The 19,191-nt window shown below is 38.6% G+C and overlaps 2 protein-coding genes and 2 long non-coding RNA genes across 4 annotated transcripts; 3 read left to right on the forward strand and 1 right to left on the reverse strand.

The window, feature by feature from the left end:
* Window positions 1-2,019: 2,019 nt before the first annotated feature.
* On the reverse strand, window positions 2,020-3,637 carry LOC139189115 (uncharacterized). The gene is made up of 2 exons (XR_011572645.1): window positions 3,533-3,637; window positions 2,020-2,734 (listed from the first exon to the last, which is right to left on the reverse strand). It is a non-coding gene; the product is annotated as an uncharacterized lncRNA (long non-coding RNA).
* Window positions 3,638-5,062: 1,425 nt separating this feature from the next.
* Window positions 5,063-11,536, forward strand: LOC139189630 (uncharacterized). Its single transcript, XR_011573449.1, has 2 exons — window positions 5,063-5,450; window positions 10,773-11,536. It is a non-coding gene; the product is annotated as an uncharacterized lncRNA (long non-coding RNA).
* A 1,804-nt stretch (window positions 11,537-13,340) lies between these two features.
* On the forward strand, window positions 13,341-15,145 carry LOC114819764 (uncharacterized). The gene is made up of 4 exons (XM_029089383.1): window positions 13,341-13,527; window positions 13,939-14,337; window positions 14,494-14,712; window positions 14,883-15,145. Exons 1-4 carry the CDS (start codon window positions 13,341-13,343, stop codon window positions 15,143-15,145), a joined length of 1,068 nt encoding a protein of 355 aa, XP_028945216.1.
* A 1,893-nt stretch (window positions 15,146-17,038) lies between these two features.
* LOC139189500 (uncharacterized) lies at window positions 17,039-17,917 on the forward strand. Its single transcript, XM_070808461.1, has one exon. It carries the CDS (start codon window positions 17,039-17,041, stop codon window positions 17,915-17,917), a length of 879 nt encoding a protein of 292 aa, XP_070664562.1.
* The last annotated feature ends 1,274 nt before the right edge of the window (window positions 17,918-19,191 follow it).

A 19,191-nucleotide genomic window follows, 5' to 3' on the forward strand; every position in this document is an offset into this window, starting at 1 on the left:
TAAGAAGGATGATGTCGTTTGCCTCTGGGACCTTCCACCTGTATTGTTACTGCCATTAGTATTTCCTGCTGCCGTTAACAACGACGATGATCGTGCGGACAACGAGGAGAAAAAAGAAGAATAAGCGGCCATTGATTTGTCAATGGTCAGAGGAAAGTGAAAAGGAATGGCGGAGGAAGATTCTGGAGCTTTATTGTTGTGAGGAGTGAGAGAGAAAGTGGGAAGTGTGAATGTGTGATGGAGTCAGCGAAGGTTTTTTGGAAAAGCCCAAAGATGGAGGTTTTGGGTTCTTGGGTTGTGCAGATTCACGGTGGTGAGATGAAAAAAAATGAAAGAGAACCGACATAGCTTTTCATGTCGATTCCCACAGACGGCGCCAAATGTTGATACACAAAACCAGAGGGGTCTTGGAACAATGTAAATCCGACCGTGAATCTGCAAAAAAGTAAAGAACACAAGATGTATCATGGTTCACCCCAATGTTTGGGCTACGTCCACACTGATGTTGATTGTATTTCTCTGTATAAATGTATGGATTACAAGTGTGAGGGGGAGTCCCCCCAGAGAAAGAGAGAGTTTGAGAGAGTTTCTCTGTTTGTGAGAGGGTTGCTCTAAATATAAGAGCCTCTGTTTGGGGATGTGAGGCCTCCGGATTGTGAGGGTAAGGAGGCCCTTTTATAGACTAAGGGCTCTTGCCCTTTTACATAAATCATGGGCTCAATATCTGGAAGCCCAAGTAACGAGGCCCAATATAATATGGTACTAACAAAGTATATTAAGAAGAGTTCCTATGATGAATCGACAATTATTAAATGGCATCCACCAGATAAGGATTTTGTTACGTTAAATTTTGATGGTTCCGTAGCAGGTGGCAAGGTGGCGGCTGGCTTTGCCATCAAGGACCATAATGGAATTCTTATTGCTAGTGGGGCTTTAAATCTTGATGGAGCCACTATATTCGAAGTCGAAGCTAAAGGTCTAAGAGAGGGTCTAATGTTTGCCCTTAGAAAGAGTGTGTCTAAGATCATGGTGGAAGGCGATTCCAAGCTGGTCATTTAGGTTGTGCAGGGAGAGTGCTCGATGCTGTGGAATCTAGAGCATACTATTGAAGATATTAAATGGACAGCGACCACATTTAGTATTATCTCTTGGAACCATATCTTCATGGAGGCAAACTTTGTTGTTGATGCCTTTGCTCGTCAAGGTCTTCTATTAACTGGTTGTCATTTGTGGGAGCATGAGGTTCCTCCTTTTGCTTTATCTGCTCTTTGTTTTGATTCTGTTGGGAACGATTGTACTAGAGGATTTTCTCTTTGATATATGTTTCTTTGGGCTTAAAAAAAAAAACCTGTTGTCCAAATGGATGCAAGTTAAGTCGTTTCACAATGAGTTGAACCATACAAACAAGACGATTGATCCTGCGTTAGAGGCGCTTTGGTGGGAGAAACAATTGTTGATGCCTACGATCTTTTGGAGGAAATGGCGTCTAACAGCTACCAATGGCCAAGAGATCGACTCCATCTCTGCCTTAACTGCTCAGATTTCTACTCTCTCCAAACAGTTTGGCACTATGAATGTTAATGCAGTCTTCTACTGCGTTTGTGAGCTTTGTGCGGGAAATCACCATACCAATGATTGCTTAGCAGCAAACCCGTTCGCACCTTCCATGGTTGAACATGTTAATCAAGTTTTCGATTTCAACTTGCAACGAAATAATCAATATTCGAACACTTACAATGCTGGATGGAGAAATCACCTCAATTTTTCGTGGAGTACTAATCAAAACATTCAAAGGAGTTGACGTGGTTTCCCGTCACAAGAGAAGAAGCAACCTTTGGAAGAAGTACTCACTTAACTTGCTGGAAACGTCAATACCCTTGTAATCACTACCAATAATTTTACGAGCAAGATGGAGACTACTCTCTAAAACCAAGCTGCATCTATTCAGAACCTTGAGGTTCAAATGGCTCAACTAGCTAATGCGACGGGAAGGGAATAAGAAAATATGCCCAATCAAACTGAAGAGAACACTAGAATCAGACAAGTACAAGCAATTAATCTTCATAATGGAAGACCCATAAAAACAGCAGTTGACTTGGATGAGCATAAGAAAGGAGTTGGAAATTGCTCAGAAAACTACAGAAAAAGTTGACATCTCCGCAGCACCATTGTCTTCCGGCACAGGAACCAATGCTAAAAACTCTTCTCAATTTCCTTCTGTGTGTTGTAGCTCACTTTCAGTTGCTCATAATCATTGGATAAGGACTACAGTGACATGTGCACAAGGAATTGATCTGTAATACCAATATCCATTGCATTTCAACTTGTTTGCAATGTTGACCAATTTTAGCTAATGCTCCCAGAACCGTCATGTTTTGTGTTAATTAGTGCTGGCAAACAAGCACCAGTTTCAGCCTTGTCTGACCCTTTAAATTTCTCTTCAACTTTGTTCATGTAATTCTTAGCCAAGTCAGCTAGGAGTTCCCCCCCTAATGTGCTCCTGCATTGAATTCTGCATGATAAGCAGGGACATTTGGTTTTTCCTATCCCATCTTGCAAAGAGTTCTCTTCTCTTTCTTGTGCAGTACTCTCATCTGTTAACGCAGAAGGTTGAGGAACCTTGAATGCTATGTTGAACTCGAACATGCCAAGATTCAATTCAATTTGCTGCTTCCATGCTTTGAAATTGTTGCCATTCAATTCCTCAACATTCACTAAACTCATCATATTGAACCTGCTTCAATTTGAAAAAAAAAATTGGAGAATTTCATAAATTTATGACCAAGAAACAATTACAGAAATTTCTTCTCATAAACTCTGGACTCAGCACACCTTTAGGCAAGAAACTGTCCATATACATTAATAAGTTCATATTTTGCATAGCCAAGTCATTGAATACAAAAACTATCCATATATGGTACCTTTGGTTAAGTTAGAGTACAAAGATAGATTGTAAGCCATTACTCACTATACACTGATTATACAAATGAACCCAGTAAAGTCAATCCTTTGGAAGCATTTTACTTGTTAATACTTATAAACCACATCTTCTGTCATTACTCAAGTTATACTAAACTTATCTCAGAACTTCTGTCACGAATACAAAATAAGTTACATTTAAGTAATGATTCGTTAGTGTACTCATTTGCAATTTAGACCTTTTATTGCATAGATCATCAGGCATATATATGTAGAATTGCAATTGACTGATACGAATTCAAGTAAATAACTGATAGAAATGACAAATACAAATGATGCAGTTCACAAGAGTCGAATTTTTCTGTACTGATATAATATTGCATGCAAACACCAAAATTGAGCACTTTCATGCCCAGCGGAAAAATATAGCCATCCTTTATCTGAAGAAGGTTTCAGTTGTGTGGCCATGATAGCACATGTTAACATGATTAAGGGTCATGAACAACTAAACCAATGTGACAGTGCTTACAACAATAATTAAAACCATGCTTGGTCGTATTAAATGCAGTACATGCATGATTAGGTTTCATGACAGTATGAGGAATTTACTTACTTGGAGTGGAATGAAGCCATGATTTTGTCTTCTCTTCTCTTGGATTCAGAAATAGTATCTCTATACTCTCAATAGGAATGGTATTCTATATGAGAACAAGAAGTACCAGAGAAGAGAGACCAAAATCAACCTTATATGCTCCAGCTGCATCTCCCTATCAAAGATGCGGTTGCCGTCAGTTTGCTTCGGTTACAACTGCTCTTTATTTGAATTGATAACCACCTTTAGTTTTTCCTTTAATAGAGATTTAATCTGGTGTAATTAATTTAATTGAGTCCTTATATAACACAACCCTTCCACTTATATATTTGCACTATGGTTTAAATGACACTAATGACACAAATAAAAATAAAAGCACTGTTATGAGGGAAGATTCTAGGGTTTTTAATCAGTCCTTTTTAGAACAGGGCAACAACTGTAAGATTGTCCAAAGGATATTTTGTAGAAGTAATTTTCTTCTATTGATACAAGGAGATTTTATACAATGAGAATCCTAATTGAGGAAGTAATCTAGCCTACATTCTAGGATTACAAATAATCAGAAATCAATTACAAATAAATTACAAAATAGTTTCCTAAACTAACCCAAGATATCAGGGATGATATCGTTGACTTCTCAACACTCCCCCTCAAGTTGGAGAGTGGATGTTGAGAACTCCCAACTTGTGAATAATCCTTGAGAAAGTTTCCTTCCACAATGCCTTCGTGAGTACGTCTACAAGTTGATGTGAAGAAGGAACAAATCTTGTGACAACTGAACCATCTTGTATTTTATCCCGGATGAAATGACAGTCCATTTCTGTATGTCTGATTCGCTCATGAAAAACCGAATTAGCAATGATGTGAAGAGCCGCTTTATTGTCACAATGAAGCAAGCCGATCTTGGATGTAGTACACCTACGTCTCTCAATAAATATCGCAACCATGATAATTCACAACAAGTTCCAGCCATCGCTCAATATTCGAACTCCGCTGATGACAAAGACATAGTCTTTTGTCTCTTTGACCTCCAAGAGATCAATGAACATCCCAAAAAAATACAGTACCCTGTAGTTGATCTTCATGTTGTAGGACATCCTACCCAATCTGAATCACAATGTGAAATCCCGTCCCCGGATTTCACTATTTAAAATTACGTATTTCGTATTCTTGGTTTCGACGCATTTGTATTTGCGACATATAATTTTTTTGATAAGTGAAATAATGAAATTGCCCTATTAATGTATTTGATGTGTATATATATTTCCACTTTTCTTTACATATTTGGATAGTACTCGTCAATATGAACGCGTGGGTGCAAACGGAATGTAATTTGAAGTTATAACGAATAAGTTATAAACGAACAAAGACAAGGGTGAAATGGTCATTTGACTATTATCTAGAAGGCTCTAGATTGCTAGAGCAGTGATATGGTGCCACGTGTGTGGCTAGGATGGGAAGAAGAGGAGAGAAATTAGGGAAAGGAGGGGGGAACGAGCCAATTAGGAGGAGAAGAAAGAAAGGAAATGAGGGAATCCGGACCCCCTTTTTAACTCGCAACCCGACCTAACAGGTTCCCTGGTTTCCGACGCCTTTCACAATGGTTTTTCAACTATTTGAAGCCACTCACCACCCGAAAAACATTCCACAATCCTCCCTCTTCCATTTTCATCAAAAAATTGATGGATTTTGGCCTAGGTTTCATGGATCTCGCGTCGATAGACTTCGGGGGTGCACGACGGTGAAGGACCAATTCCACAAGCATCATCGTCGATCACCACCAACAATCATCTCCTTTTGGGCCCAGGAACAAACCTCAAACAAGTTTGGGGGTGGTGGAGTACCGGAGAAGACAAATCGAAGTGCACCTATTTCAAGGGTTTCCGACGGATCGAGGTGATTTCAGGCGCCTTCCCGGCCAAATTGGACTTCGGCCCAGGTATGAAAAATGTTTCTCTCATTGCGCTCTACATGTTTGTAAAATTTGGTAATTTTTAGACTAAATTTGGTAATTTGGTATTTTTTAGGCTAAATTCGGGGTGGCGTGTGGCCCGAGGAACCACTTGACCCTTCTAGGCTAAATTTGATAACCTGATTCCATATGTGACATCCGATTGACGAAATCCCGTCCTTTGAACATATTTTCGTTAGAAGCCGCCACTTGATCATTATAACAATCAAGTACCCGACCGTCGGATCATTACCAAACTTTAATATGTTATTATACGTAATATTTGAGGACCTTAGGAACTTACAGATTGTGAATCTGACGTCGAATCTTTCTGAATTGAATTTCTAAGTTTGTAAAACCAAACGATGACCGCCTCTTAATTTTAGCGATTGGCAAAGATCCGACCATTGGATCGTTTCAAAATTATAGGATATTGTTCTAGAAGATTAATGAGACTATTGGGAGGTTATGGATCGGAAATCCATGGGTGGATGTTCTAGATCAAATTATGTAAGGTTGTGGAATGCATCATTGACAGAGAGTTGACTTTTGGTCAACATGTTTCGAATCATTCTTAAATATTGAAATTAGTACTACTAGAGACTAAGTGAAGTCTAGTGGGCCTACATTGGTTAGTGAGTGACTTTAAGATATGTGATATGGTTATTACCTTGATTTCATATTTAGTATCATTTGTGGATATAACCTGATTTTATAAATGTGAATTCTATTGAAATGTGATTTTTTATATATATATTTAGGCATTGATCTATGTTTATTAAATGTGATTTGACTTGTGTATTGACGATATTTGTGAAATGTGATCTGAAGTGCTTGTTGGATTGTTTGTTAAATGTGAAGGCTAGCAGTGGGACCGTTAACCTATTGTCATGGGGATTCGTTGCTTGGATATCGTTTTATTTCTTACTTTGTTGATCCGTAGTACTTGTGCTTGTTTCATTTCATTGAGCCTTTGTGAATTGAGTAACTTGTTTCTTCGAGCCATTGTTATGTTTCTTGAACTTCTGCTCGGTTCTGTTAAGTGGTCCGGAACTGAGTTCTGCTGGGGTTCCATTGAGTGGTCCGGTTCCCTACTTCATCTGGATTTTGTTGAGTGGTCTGGAATCCCTCGTACTCCGCGATTCCTTTGAGTGGTCTGGAATCGTTCCTACATTGGATTTTGTTGAGTGGTCCGATATCCATTGTACTCTACAATTTTTTTGAGTTGTTCGAAATCATATCCACTCAGATTCCGTTGAGAGGTCCGAAATCCCTTCTACTCCGTGATTCCGTTGAGTGGTCTGGAATCGCACTTGGTATTTTGGTTCCGTTGAGTGGTCCGGAACTCGATGATGTTGGATTTCATTGAGTGGTCCGAAATCACATCTTTGACTTCATTGATTAGTTGGATTCGGTCTAAATTGAGAAAGCTTCAGAGATGTAGGCTTCAGCCGAACTGTGTTGCTCTAGCCTTACATTTTGGTGTGTTGTATGTGTTATTGATTGATGTGATTGTGGAACGGTGTTGGAAAGCACATGTATGTGTGAATGGATTGATGACAACTCTTGTTTGGCTTATGGTTGATGTGTAATGTGGTACTTTATGTTTTCTGCTAGAATGTGTTTTACAAAAATTTCAGAGTTTAACAAATGGTGAACTACGAATGATTTGATCCCTATTTAGGGTACGTAGGCAGTCTAACGAGGAGGTTAGAAGCAACCATAAAGTATGCAAAAATTACTACACAATCTGAATCTTGAGTTGTACTTTATCATATCCTGGAGGTGGGGTATGCTTAGATATACGAGTACTTGGTAACGTCATGTGTCAATCCAGGATGTATGTCGAAATCGGGGCGTGACACACAATATGGATTTAAAACCAAGTCATTTTGAGAAGGAAAGAACAAATCTTGTCCAAATGTACTTTTTATATATTTCAAAATCTAAAGGGCTGCTTCCATGAGTGGTATGCGAGGCTCATGCAAAAACCTACTCAACACATGCACTGAATAGGTTATATCCAACCTGTTGATCATTGGATATATCAAACGCCCTACCAATCTTCTATATTTTGCCAAATCTTTGAGGATTTCACCATTGTTTGACAACTTAAGAATTTGTTCCATGGGAAATTCTACTGGGCGAGCTCCCAAGAGACCTTCATCTTTCAATATTTCTAAAGCATATTTCCGTTGGGAAATAAAGATCCCATTCTTTGAACATGATACTTCCATCCCAAGAAAGTACTTCAAATTGCCAAGATCTTTAATTTTGAAGCGACCATTGAGAAACGGTTTTAGGGCATCAATGGCACACGAATCATTGACCATAATCAAAATATCGTCAACATAAATTAAGAGGGCTATAAAAAACTTGCCTCGTTTCCAGGTAAACAAAGAGTAATCAACCTTGGATTTTACGTAGCCGACGGACTGAATAGCTTAGGAAAATTTTGCAAACCATTGACAAAAAGCTTGTAAGTTCTCCCCCTGTCGTCGAAGACTTGGAGGATGAGTCATATAGATTTCTTCATAAAGGTCACCATGAAGAAAGGCGTTGTTAGCGTCTAATTGATGGAGAGACCGCCGTGAGGTAGCAAAAGCCAATAAACATCGAACTGTGACCATTTTGGTAGTGAGAGAAAACGTATCATGAAAATCAATACCCTCAAGCTGGGTATAGCCTTTGGCAACCAAACGTGCCTTATAATGTTCAATGGAGACATTAGAACGATGCTTGATTTTGTAAACCCAACGGCAACTAATGGGAGATTTACCAAGAGGAAGAAGAGTGAGAGACCAAATGTGATTAGCCTCCAAAGCTTCCAATTCAGAATCCATAGCAGCTTGCCAATGAAGGAAACAAGCAGCTTTCTTATAAGTCCGAGGTTCAACCTAAAGAGCAATATTTGCGAGGAAAGATTGTTGTGTATGTGAGAAACGATGATAAGTGAGTTAATTAGCAAGTGGATACCATGTAGCTGAGGTGTGACTAGACAACAAAGGCGATGAAGAACTTGGTTGGGTAAGCTTGACAGTAGGGCAAATATAGTCACGCAACTTGGATGATGGAGAAGAGTGATGGCCAGAGAAACGGAGCACCGGTGTTGGAGCAAGGGAAGGCACATCAAGTGCTAGCAGGGAAGGTTAACGGTTGTAGGTTCAATGGGTGGTACAGGCACTGAAATATGAGAATGGCGTGGCAAGCACTGCATTGTCTGAAGGTGGCGATGCAAGGAAATCCACATGTGGAGCATTGGCGAGAGGATCAAAAAAGAGGGTGGCAGAGTGAAAAAAATTCCCCCCATTGTCGACTCATATTTGGCGAATAAAAGTATTAAATTGAGTTTTGACAAAGGTGAAAATATTATTAAGGATATGTTGTGTTTCATTTTTATGTTGCATTAGAAAAATTCATGTAAAACGAGAATAATCGTTTACAATGGTCATGAAATATTTGGCCTTAGAAGTAGAGGCAACTTTAAAGGGAGACATTTTCATATTTTCAACACCATCAGTAAGCAATTCTAGTGAAGAAGTGATATGATATGTTGCACCACTATCGATTATCCATCGATGGAGGTGCAAAGGTGATTTGGACAAACCTGTCTGAGTTGCATTGTCCTGTGGCACATCACTTCCCTAGCCATTCATAATTTAAAGAATTTGTTGAAACTGGACGTCAGAAAGTCCATACATGACATACTGCATCTTCTTCTTGGTGGCTGCATTTTTTGAGACCTGATTAGCCAAGGAAGAACTCATTTTCTTCTTGGGACGGTTGTTCCCTTTTTGTGGCTTAACCTTATGCAAACGATGACCTGGTGGATATCGTTGAAGTTGATAACATGTATTAATCATATGGCAATCTTGATTGCAATGAGTGCAATGCAAAGGTTTGCAATTAGAAGAGCCTGAAGAATAAGACAACTTCAAGCCACCTTGATGAACTACCATGGTTGTTGTGTCTGCAATAACTAGTGAAGAAGCAAGGCTCATTTGCTTCTCCTGGGAAATGGATGCATAGGCCTGACAAACCGTAGGTAGAGGATTCATCAACAAGACCTACCCTCGAACGGCACTATAGGAGTCATTCAGTCCCATGAGGAACTGCATTAACTTGTCCATCTCATATTGTGCTCCACAAGTGCAAGAAACAGAGTCATTGTAGGATGACAACTCATCCCACAAACTTTTCATCTTCGTGTAGTATGTAGTAATAGATAGTTGATCTTGTGTAAGTGAAGCAATGTCCCGTTGCAGTTGGAAAATTTAGGGAGCATTACTTTGAGAATATTGCTCACGCAATTCCTCCCAAATTGCATGAGCATCGGTCATACAAAATGATACTGTCAGAAATATCCGAGTCAATGGAATTAATAATCCATCCAATGATCATGTCGTTGCATCTTTACCACAAAGCATGATCGTCTGACTTGGTCTTAATGGAAGGCTGCATGACAGTGCCATCAACAAAGCTAATTTTGTTTTTGGCACTCAGTGAGATCTTTATAGCATGAGACCAGGTAGAATAATTATCCCCATTCAGGGGTTTCAAAACCAACATCATGGATGGATGATCGGAATGATGGATGAATAATGGGTTGGAAATATTAGCCTTGGCGAAATCACGTCAGTGGCCATGGCAGTAGACGGAAGAAAAAAAAAAAAAAAAGGCTATGTGAAAATAGCAAGATAAAAGGCAACGGAAAAAGCTAGGTTAAAACCTAGCTCTCGATACCATGTAAAGAATCGAGCAAAGGATATTTTGCAAAAGTGTTTTTCTTCTATTGATACAAGGAAACTTTATACAATGAGAATCCTAACCAAGGAAGTAATCTAGCCTACATTCTAGGGTTATAAATAATTACAAAATAGTTTCCTAAACTAAGCCAAGATATCATGGATGATATCGTTGACTTCTCAACAACTTCGCCATGACAATTCAATTCCAAGCAATCAAACACATCAGCTAACAAGTTCATACTCAGAATTAAGGGTTGGTTTTCTCAAAGATATGAGTAAGCCATTTTGATCAAAATCGTGTATTATGATTTAAACCTAACCTAGTCTTAATTTGTAACATAAAACCATAATCCATTACGAACATAACAACCAAACAAGCACTCAAGCATGGATTTGTACCAGTCATACTCATTCATCTTATTCATACATCCGTCAAAATTAAGGCATGATGTGTACTGATCACTCATATATTTCATGCATTTATATCATCCATTTCTAAAGTCTTTGTGATATTTTTGTGTTAAAATGGTTGCATTTTACCTTACCTTATGTTAGTGTGCAGTTAAATTTTCTTTAGGATCAATTTCAAGCAAAAAGGAGAAAAGGAAATAATAAAAACAAACAAAAGAATTGGAAGTGGAGCTTGTCTCCACGGGTGGTGTTTGAAAAAGAAATCAGAAAGCAAAGTGGGGGAGTGAGGATAAAGTGGAGCACTAGGAAGTGGGATGAGGCTTGTCTTCCACTTGTGGCCTTAGTGACTTGGAAAAGAGCTGCCTTTTGTTAAAGGCAAGAAAAGAAAACACACAGACTGGCAGTGGGAAAGACACAAGGCACACGGCAGAGAGCAAAAGAAGGGAGAGCAGAGAAGAAGAAGAGGAACGGACAGAGTTGCAAGAGCAACATAGCAGAAAGCAGAAGGGATCCACCGCTCCAAAAGGATCGGAGAGCTCAGGAGATAGCTTCCTTGTAAAAAAAAAAGGGTTGTCTCTTTCTTTGATTCTTCATGGATAATTTCTTATGTATTCAAATAATTATGTATAACTAATTTCCTTTTGCTAGAGTGAGGCCATGAGCCGCAACATGATTACGTAGATTTCTCTTTCAATTGCTCAAGTGTTGTTACATGCTTGCTTTGATATTTTCAATCTCTAAATTAAACTATCTATGTGTCTTGATGATCGATCACCATTAGGATGCTTAGAAAAGTCATTGGATGCAATTTTGAACGAATGTCACGTTAAAATTGGTTATGCTTCTTGTGATTGAGGATTGTAATTTCTCCTAAGGTAAATATCATACTCTTAGGGATTACATGGTTTAACAAAAGGATTTTCATCAAGATTAATGATTCATTCATGTTTATATTTAATCCAAATGTCATGGATAAATTGCATGTAGTGGTATGCGTTTTAACTTGAATGTCACAAGTAAAACATACACAAGGAAAACCCAACCTTCAAAGCATATATGTTTTCGATTACTTAAGCAATTGGAAGAGCTACGTAGGAGTGTTGTTGGTAAAAGGTTGAACTCTAGCACCTTGTCAATCTAATTTTCTTAAATTATTTGTATTATCTTGAGTTTATATATTTACTTGTTTTGTTTAGTTGGATCACTATTCCTATAAGCCAATTCCCATTTTAGATATTTGTTTAAGTCACATCCAGTAGTATTTAGTTTCGTCAAATTAGTGTAGTTCTTAGAGTTAAATAAGTTAAATACACAAAAACTCGTAAATTGTTTATATCAGTCCCTGAGGAGATCGACCTTGCTTGAGCCATTCTATACTACAAACACTTGTTCTCTTGCAAGAATTTTCTATGGTTTAACCCTTGTTTTACAAGTAGTAATATCGCTATCAAGAAATTGGCGCCGTTGCCGGGGACTGTGCCAACAGTTCCTGAGCTTTTGTGTTTATTGTTCTTATGCTTATGTTTATGTCTTATTTTTATTAATCATTAAAAAACAGCAATTAATTTAGTTGAGTTTCGATCTTTGATTAAGTGCAGTGGATGTGTGGTGTGAGATTTTTGTCTTTGTTTAACTAACTAGTGGTTGCCAATTTGCATAAACTGTGTTTTTGATTCATCTAGGTTTACTTACTTTCTTTTCCTTTTTGTTGTTTAGTTAGTTTCTGTTAAGTTTTATTTTATTTTACTTTTATTTTTATTGTGGCTTAATATTTCTGTTGTTTGTTCAGGTGTAGTATATGGTGATAAGAACAAGGTCCAAGAATCAAGTGCTTATTCCTTACGACCCAGAACCAGAGAGAAGTGCAAGGAAGTTAGCTAGAGAAAAATATTTAGCACAAGATTCCAACCTTGGTGATACTTTTCTTAAGGATTTGTTCCGTGATCCTGAGAGCAGCACATCTATTTCCCAACCTTTGGCACCAATTGCACACATGGCCCTAGCCTTACCTACAGCAGGTCAACCTTTAAGGAATCCATTGGCAGCGAGAGTCAATGCAGTGCCAAGGTGCATTATATATCCAGATGTGGAAGATGGGACAACCTTTGAAATCAAACCTCACATCCTCAACATATTGCCATCCTTTCATGGGTTGCTAAATAGTGATCCCAACATGCATTTGGCTGATTTTATTGAGGCATGTGACAACACCATAATCAGAGGTTTCTCTTTTGAAGCTATCAAGTTATGCTTGTTCCCGTTCTCTTTGAAGGACAAAGCCAAGGCGTGGTTGCATTTTCTGCCTGCCAATAGCATTACAACATGGACAGAATTGCAAGAAAAATTTCTCAATAAGTTTTTTCCTTCTTCCAAGACTCTTTCACTCAAGAAAGAGATATTAGCTTTCGCTTTAAAGCCAAATGAGTCTTTCCATGAAGCTTGGGAATGGTATAATGAGATGTACACAAAATGTCCTCATGCTGGGTTTGATTCTAACCTTCAAATGAACATATTTTATGATGGTCTCAATGCCACCACCAAGAGTCAAGTGAATGCATCTGCTGGAGGGTCACTAATGTCAAAATCAGCAAGGGAAGCATTTGAGTTATTTGATATGATGGCTTCTGAATCCCAACAATGGACAGAAGAACAAACACAAAAGAAGGGAGTTTTTTAGATTTCTTAGAGTTCTCCTAATGTTTCTGCTCAAATTGCTAAAATGGAAAAGAATTTTAATGCCAAGTTTGCTGCCTTAATCCAGGTCTCTTCCATGCCCAATGCCCAAGAAGCTTGCATCATTTGTAGTGAGACAACTCATGACATCACTCAATGCCCCAACAAGGATAGCTACCCTGAGCTTGTACAAGAGCATGTGAATATGGTGAATAATTTCATTAGACCTAGAAGTGACCTTTATTCCAATACATATAATCCTGCGTGGAAGAACCATCCCAATCTTAGTTGGGGTGGCAACCAATAGCCACATCAATACCAACAGTCTTACCAATCAACTAGTGAGACTAAGAAACCATCTCTTGAAGATCAAATGTCATAGCTAGCTCAACATATGTCCGCTCTCTCTAATAGCACCAACAATTTTGTCCAATCCACATAAACTAGCATTCAGAATCTCACGGCATCAGTGGGGAATTTGGAGACTCAAGTTGGACAGCTTGCTACCATGTTCAATGAAAGAGAGAAAGGATAGTTCCCGAGCCAATCTGAGCAAAATCCAAAAGGGATGAAGCATTGCAAAGTAATACAGACATTGAGAAGTGGCAAGAGCTCTGACAACAAATAAGTGGTGCACCATGAAGCCGAAGTGGAAGAAGAAGAGCTTGTTGAAAGTGCACCGTTAGCTGCAAAGTCTCGGTCAGAGGCTATTTCTGCAACAGGTATTCCAGATCCTAGTGCAAGTGACAAAGTGCAATCTCGACCCAACTTTGATGCAAATAAGGAAAAAGGCCTTGGTAGTTTATTTGCACCTTCTGACAAGCCACCATACAAGCCACATTTGCCATTTCCACAACAACAGCAACAATATTCCAAGGATCAACAATGCATTGAATTCCTGAAGATGTTGGCTAAGGTTCAAATTAATTTGCCTCTATTAGATGCTATTAAACAGATCCCATCATATGCCAAATTTCTGAATGAGCTATGTTCTAAAAAGAAAAATTTCTTGGAATACGAGAAGGTGATTTTAACTGAGCAATGTAGTGTTGTCCTCTTACATAAGCTACCACCCAAGAACATAGATCCAGGGAGTTTCACTATCTCTTGTACTATTGGTAGTCTTGATTTTCATAAAATATTGATTGATTTAGGAGCAAGTGTTAACCTTATGCCTTATTCTGTTTTTCAAAAATTAGGTGAAGGAGAACTCAAGCCCACATCTGTGAGTCTTCAATTGGCAGATAGGTCCGTGACCTATCCTTTGGGTATTCTGGAAGATGTGATTATTAAAGTGGATAAATTCTATCTCCCAGCTGATTTCATTGTACTTGACATGGAGGAAGACAAAGAAGTGCCTCTCATTTTAGGCCGACCGTTCATAGCCACCGGCCGGACACTTATTGATGTGGAAGCAGGTACTTTAACCTTAAGAGTGCAAGGAGAGTCAGTTGTATTCAAACTCTTTGAAGCTATCAAGCGTCATCTCGATTTTATGGGATTGTGCATGCAAACTTTGCCTCTCGATCATCTAACGATGAGCTGTTAACTTGCCTCACCAACCATGATGCTACTTTATCTATGGAAGAAAATATGGTGGACGTCATTGCTGCATTGGATAGTGTACCAATTCATAATCCAAAGTGGCGACATGTTTATGAAAGCCTTGGAGTGCCTAAGCAGCCCATTCTTCCTTCAAGTGAGCAAGCTCCGAAGTTAGAGCTCAAGCTACTACCGAGCCACCTTAAGTATGCTCATCTTAAGGTGAACGAGACCTTGCCTGTTATTATTGCTGCTGATCTGAATGACACGGAGGAAGACAAATTACTAAGAGTTCTTCGCAAGTATTAAGATGCTTTGGGGTGGACACTTGCTGACATAAAGGGCATTAGTCCAGCTTTGTGCATGCATGGGATTTTTATGGAGGCTGGGACTAAACCAACTGTTGAAGCTCAAAGATGTCTAAATCCGATCATGAAGGAAGTTGTAAGAGTTGAGATGATGAAGTTACTCGATGCAGGTATCATTTATCCAATCTCGGATAGCAAATGGGTGAGCCCGACTCAGGTGGTTCCAAAGAAAACTGGTATTACTGTGGTGAAGAATGATAACAACGAGCTTGTGCCTACAAGGATGACCACCAGATGGCGAATGTGTGTTGACTATAGAAAGCCCAATAACAGCACTAGAAATGATCATTTTCCGCTGCCATTCATTGATTAGATGCTCGAGAGACTAGCTGGTCATTCTTTCTATTGTTTCTTAGATGGTTATTCAGGGTACAACCAAATTCCAATTGCCCCTGAGGATCAAGAGAAAACAACATTTACATGCCCTTTTGGTACATTTGCATACAGACGAATGCCATTTAGATTGTGCAATGCCCCTGCCACTTTCCAACGATGCATGATGAGTATTTTTTCCGGAATGGTTGAAAATATTGTTGAGGTTTTTATGGATGATTTTTCTGTTTTTGGTAATTCTTTCGATATATGTTTGGATAACTTGTCTTTGGTTTTGGAAAAATGCAGGGAGACTAATCTTGTGTTAAATAGGGAGAAATGCCATTTTATGGTTAAGCATGGCATTGTGCTAGGACATCTAATTTCAAGCAAAGGAATAGAGGTCGACAAGGCAAAAATTGAGGTGATCGCCAAATTACCACCACCAACTTCTGTGAAGAATGTGAGATCTTTCTTGGGACATGCTGGTTTTTATCGAAGATTCATCAAGGATTTTTCCAAAATTAGTCGTCCTCTTTGTAATTTACTTGCTAAAGATGCTTGTTTTGATTTTAATGCAGATTGTCATGATGCTTTCAACAAATTGAAAAATCTTCTCACATCAGCCCCAATTATAACAGCTCCAGATTGGACCCTTCCTTTTGAGCTCATGTGTGATGCTTCCGATTATGCTGTGGGTGCTGTCCTTGGTCAACGACGTGACAAGCTCCCCCATGTTATATATTATGCCAACCGCACTTTGAATGATGCTCAGCTAAATTATACCACTACGAAAAAAGAATTACTTGCAGTGGTATTTGCTCTTGAAAAGTTTCGATCGTACTTAATTGGTGCTAAAGTCATTGTGTATTCTGATCATTCTACTCTCAAGTACTTATTGTCTAAAAAAGAGGCCAAACCACGATTGATTCGATGGGTCCTTCTCTTGCAAGAGTTTGATTTGGAAATCCTAGATAAAAAAGGACTTGAGAATGTTGTGGCGGATCGTCTCTCAAGATTAGTAAATGCAAGCACTGATGAGGCAGATTCATTGCCCCTGCAAGAGAGCTTTCCAGACGAGCAACTTTTAGCAGTTACTCATCAAGTACCATGGTATGCTAACATTGCAAATTATTTGGCATCTGGAGAAATACCATCAAAGTTCAGTTACCAATAAAGGAAGAAGTTCCTCTCCACTGTAAAACACTACTTTTAGGATGAGCCATACCTTTTCAAGCATTGACAAGATCAAATCATTCGTCGATGTGTCCCCTTAGAAGAACAAGAAAGCATTTTGAAGTTTGCTCACCATTATGCATGTGGTGGTCATTTTGGACCAAGAAATACTGCGGCCAAGATCTTACAGAGTGGTTTCTTTTGGCCATCTTTATTCAAAGATGCATACCTATGATGCCAGGCTTGTGTTAAGTGTCAAAGAGTTGGCAATCTTTCTCAAAGAAATGAGATGCCCCAACAAAGTATTTTGGTGATTGAACTATTTAATGTCTGGGGTATAGACTTCATGGGACATTTCCCTTCTTCACATGGCAATCTCTACATCTTGGTGGCGGTTGATTATGTCTCTAAGTGGGTGGAGGCAATAGCTTCTCCAACATGCAAAAGTTCTGTGGTGTTAGGTTTCTTGCAGAATTCTATTTTTCCCCGATTTGGAATACCTCGTGCTATCATCAATGACGAAGGTACGCATTTTTTAAACCGCACCATGGATGCCCTTTGTGCCAAGTATCATATTCACCATCGCATAGCCACCCCATACCATCCACAGACATCTGGACAAGTTGAAGTATCTAATCGTGAGCTCAAGAGGATTCTTGAGAAAACTGTCAGTTCATCTCGAAAGGATTGGAGTTTAAAGCTTACTGATGCTTTATGGGCATATAGGATAGCTTATAAGATACCAATTGGGATGTCTCTTTTTCGTTTGGTGAATGGGAAAGCTTGCCATCTGCCTATGGAACTTGAGCACAAGGCATATTGGGTTATTAAGCACCTCAATTTTGACTACCAGGCAGCTGGAGAGAAGCGGAAGCTGCAGTTAAATGAACTGGAAGAAATAAGGAATGATGCTTATGAGAATGCAAAGATTTACAAGGATAAGACCAAGAAATTTCATGATGCTCACATCCTTCGTAAAGAGTTTCAACCGGGTCAGAAGGTTTTGCTTTTTAATTCGAGATTGAAACTATTCCCAGGAAAGCTCAAATCACATTGGAATGGTCCATATCGTGTTGTACAGGTCCATCTTCATGGGGCTATGGATATCCAAAACATGCAAATTGGTTTTGTCTTCAAAGTTAATGGACATCGCTTGAAGTTATACAAGGAGTCTCCATATGATCTTGCTAAGGATTCCATCACTTTGAAGGAACCTGTTATTTGAATCAAACTGCCAACAGAATGTCTAGCTCTAGACAGTAACTAAAGTGCTTCTTGGGAGGCAACCCAAGCTTTCTATCTTTCATCTTTAGTTTGAATAAATTTTAAATGTTCTTGTTCTGTTTTTCTCCTGTTTTCTGGTTTGTGTGTTTAAGTCCTACTTTTGCTCCCTTATGCTAGTAATGATTTTGCAGTCTCTACCACAACTTCTTGAAAAGTTTCTTAATCCCACGGGTTACTCACACATTTGTTATGCATAATGGGACGTGTTGAAACAAGTTTGGGGATGATTTGGAATTCTACCACGGAACAAAAAAAATGCATTTTTACTGCTGTTCTCCTCGCCTACACAAATTGGTGTGTTCTTTCCTTTTCTTTATGTGTCTTTATTTCATTTTGTATTTCTTTCCTTCCATTTTTATGTCTTATTGTTCAAAATTCCTTTCATTATCATTGGGGACAATGCTATAATTAAGTTTGGGGGTGGAAATATATTTCATTAGTTTACTTCTTGTTTAAAAAAAAAAGAAAAAAAAATTTGCATTTTTGCTGTTGTTTGTAGCTACTTCTCAATTCAATGATGAGATTTGATCTTAATTTCCCTCTTACTTTCAAGAAGTCTAAGTTCTTTTGTCTTTGTGTTAACTGTGATTTCCAGCAATCAACTTGAAAAATAAATGTGCCTAGTCTTGTCAATGTGAAACTTGAGCATGATTTAGTGTTTCATACGTCAAAATTAAGGCATGATGTGTACTCTTAATTCTAACCCAAATAGTTGACGAACAAGTATTCATGGTGGTCAAGCAATCAACAAGCGTATCAACTTTTAATTTTAATGAATAAGAAGAACATAAACCAAATCTGAAACTCGAAGACATTCATGCTGGAAAACTTGAAACTGTCATGTTAGCGTACATTGTAACCCTGAGAAAAAGTTAAGCTAGTTATGAAAATACAAACATCCATAATAGTCATATGAAAATATTAAAGATGAAAAGGTGATAAAAACCTGGGAGAAAATCAATGGCATCTAATTTCCAGTGAGCGCAGCGGCAAGGATGGTGGAAGAGACAATGGTATGATTTTTGGTGGCAGCAAGCCTGTTAGCTTCTCCCTCCCTCTTTCTCTCTCTTTCCTGATTTCTGCGAGGTTGGATGTATAAAAGTTGCAGAAAATACTGTTTTTTTAAGGAGAAAACCCTAACTTGTGTAGGAAAACAATCCCACTCTTTATGGAACTTAGCTTTTCTTCTCAAACAAGGAATAGGAAAGTTGATTC

The sequence above is a fragment of the Malus domestica genome, chromosome 11, assembly GCF_042453785.1.
Source record: "Malus domestica chromosome 11, GDT2T_hap1".
NCBI lineage: Eukaryota > Viridiplantae > Streptophyta > Magnoliopsida > Rosales > Rosaceae > Malus > Malus domestica.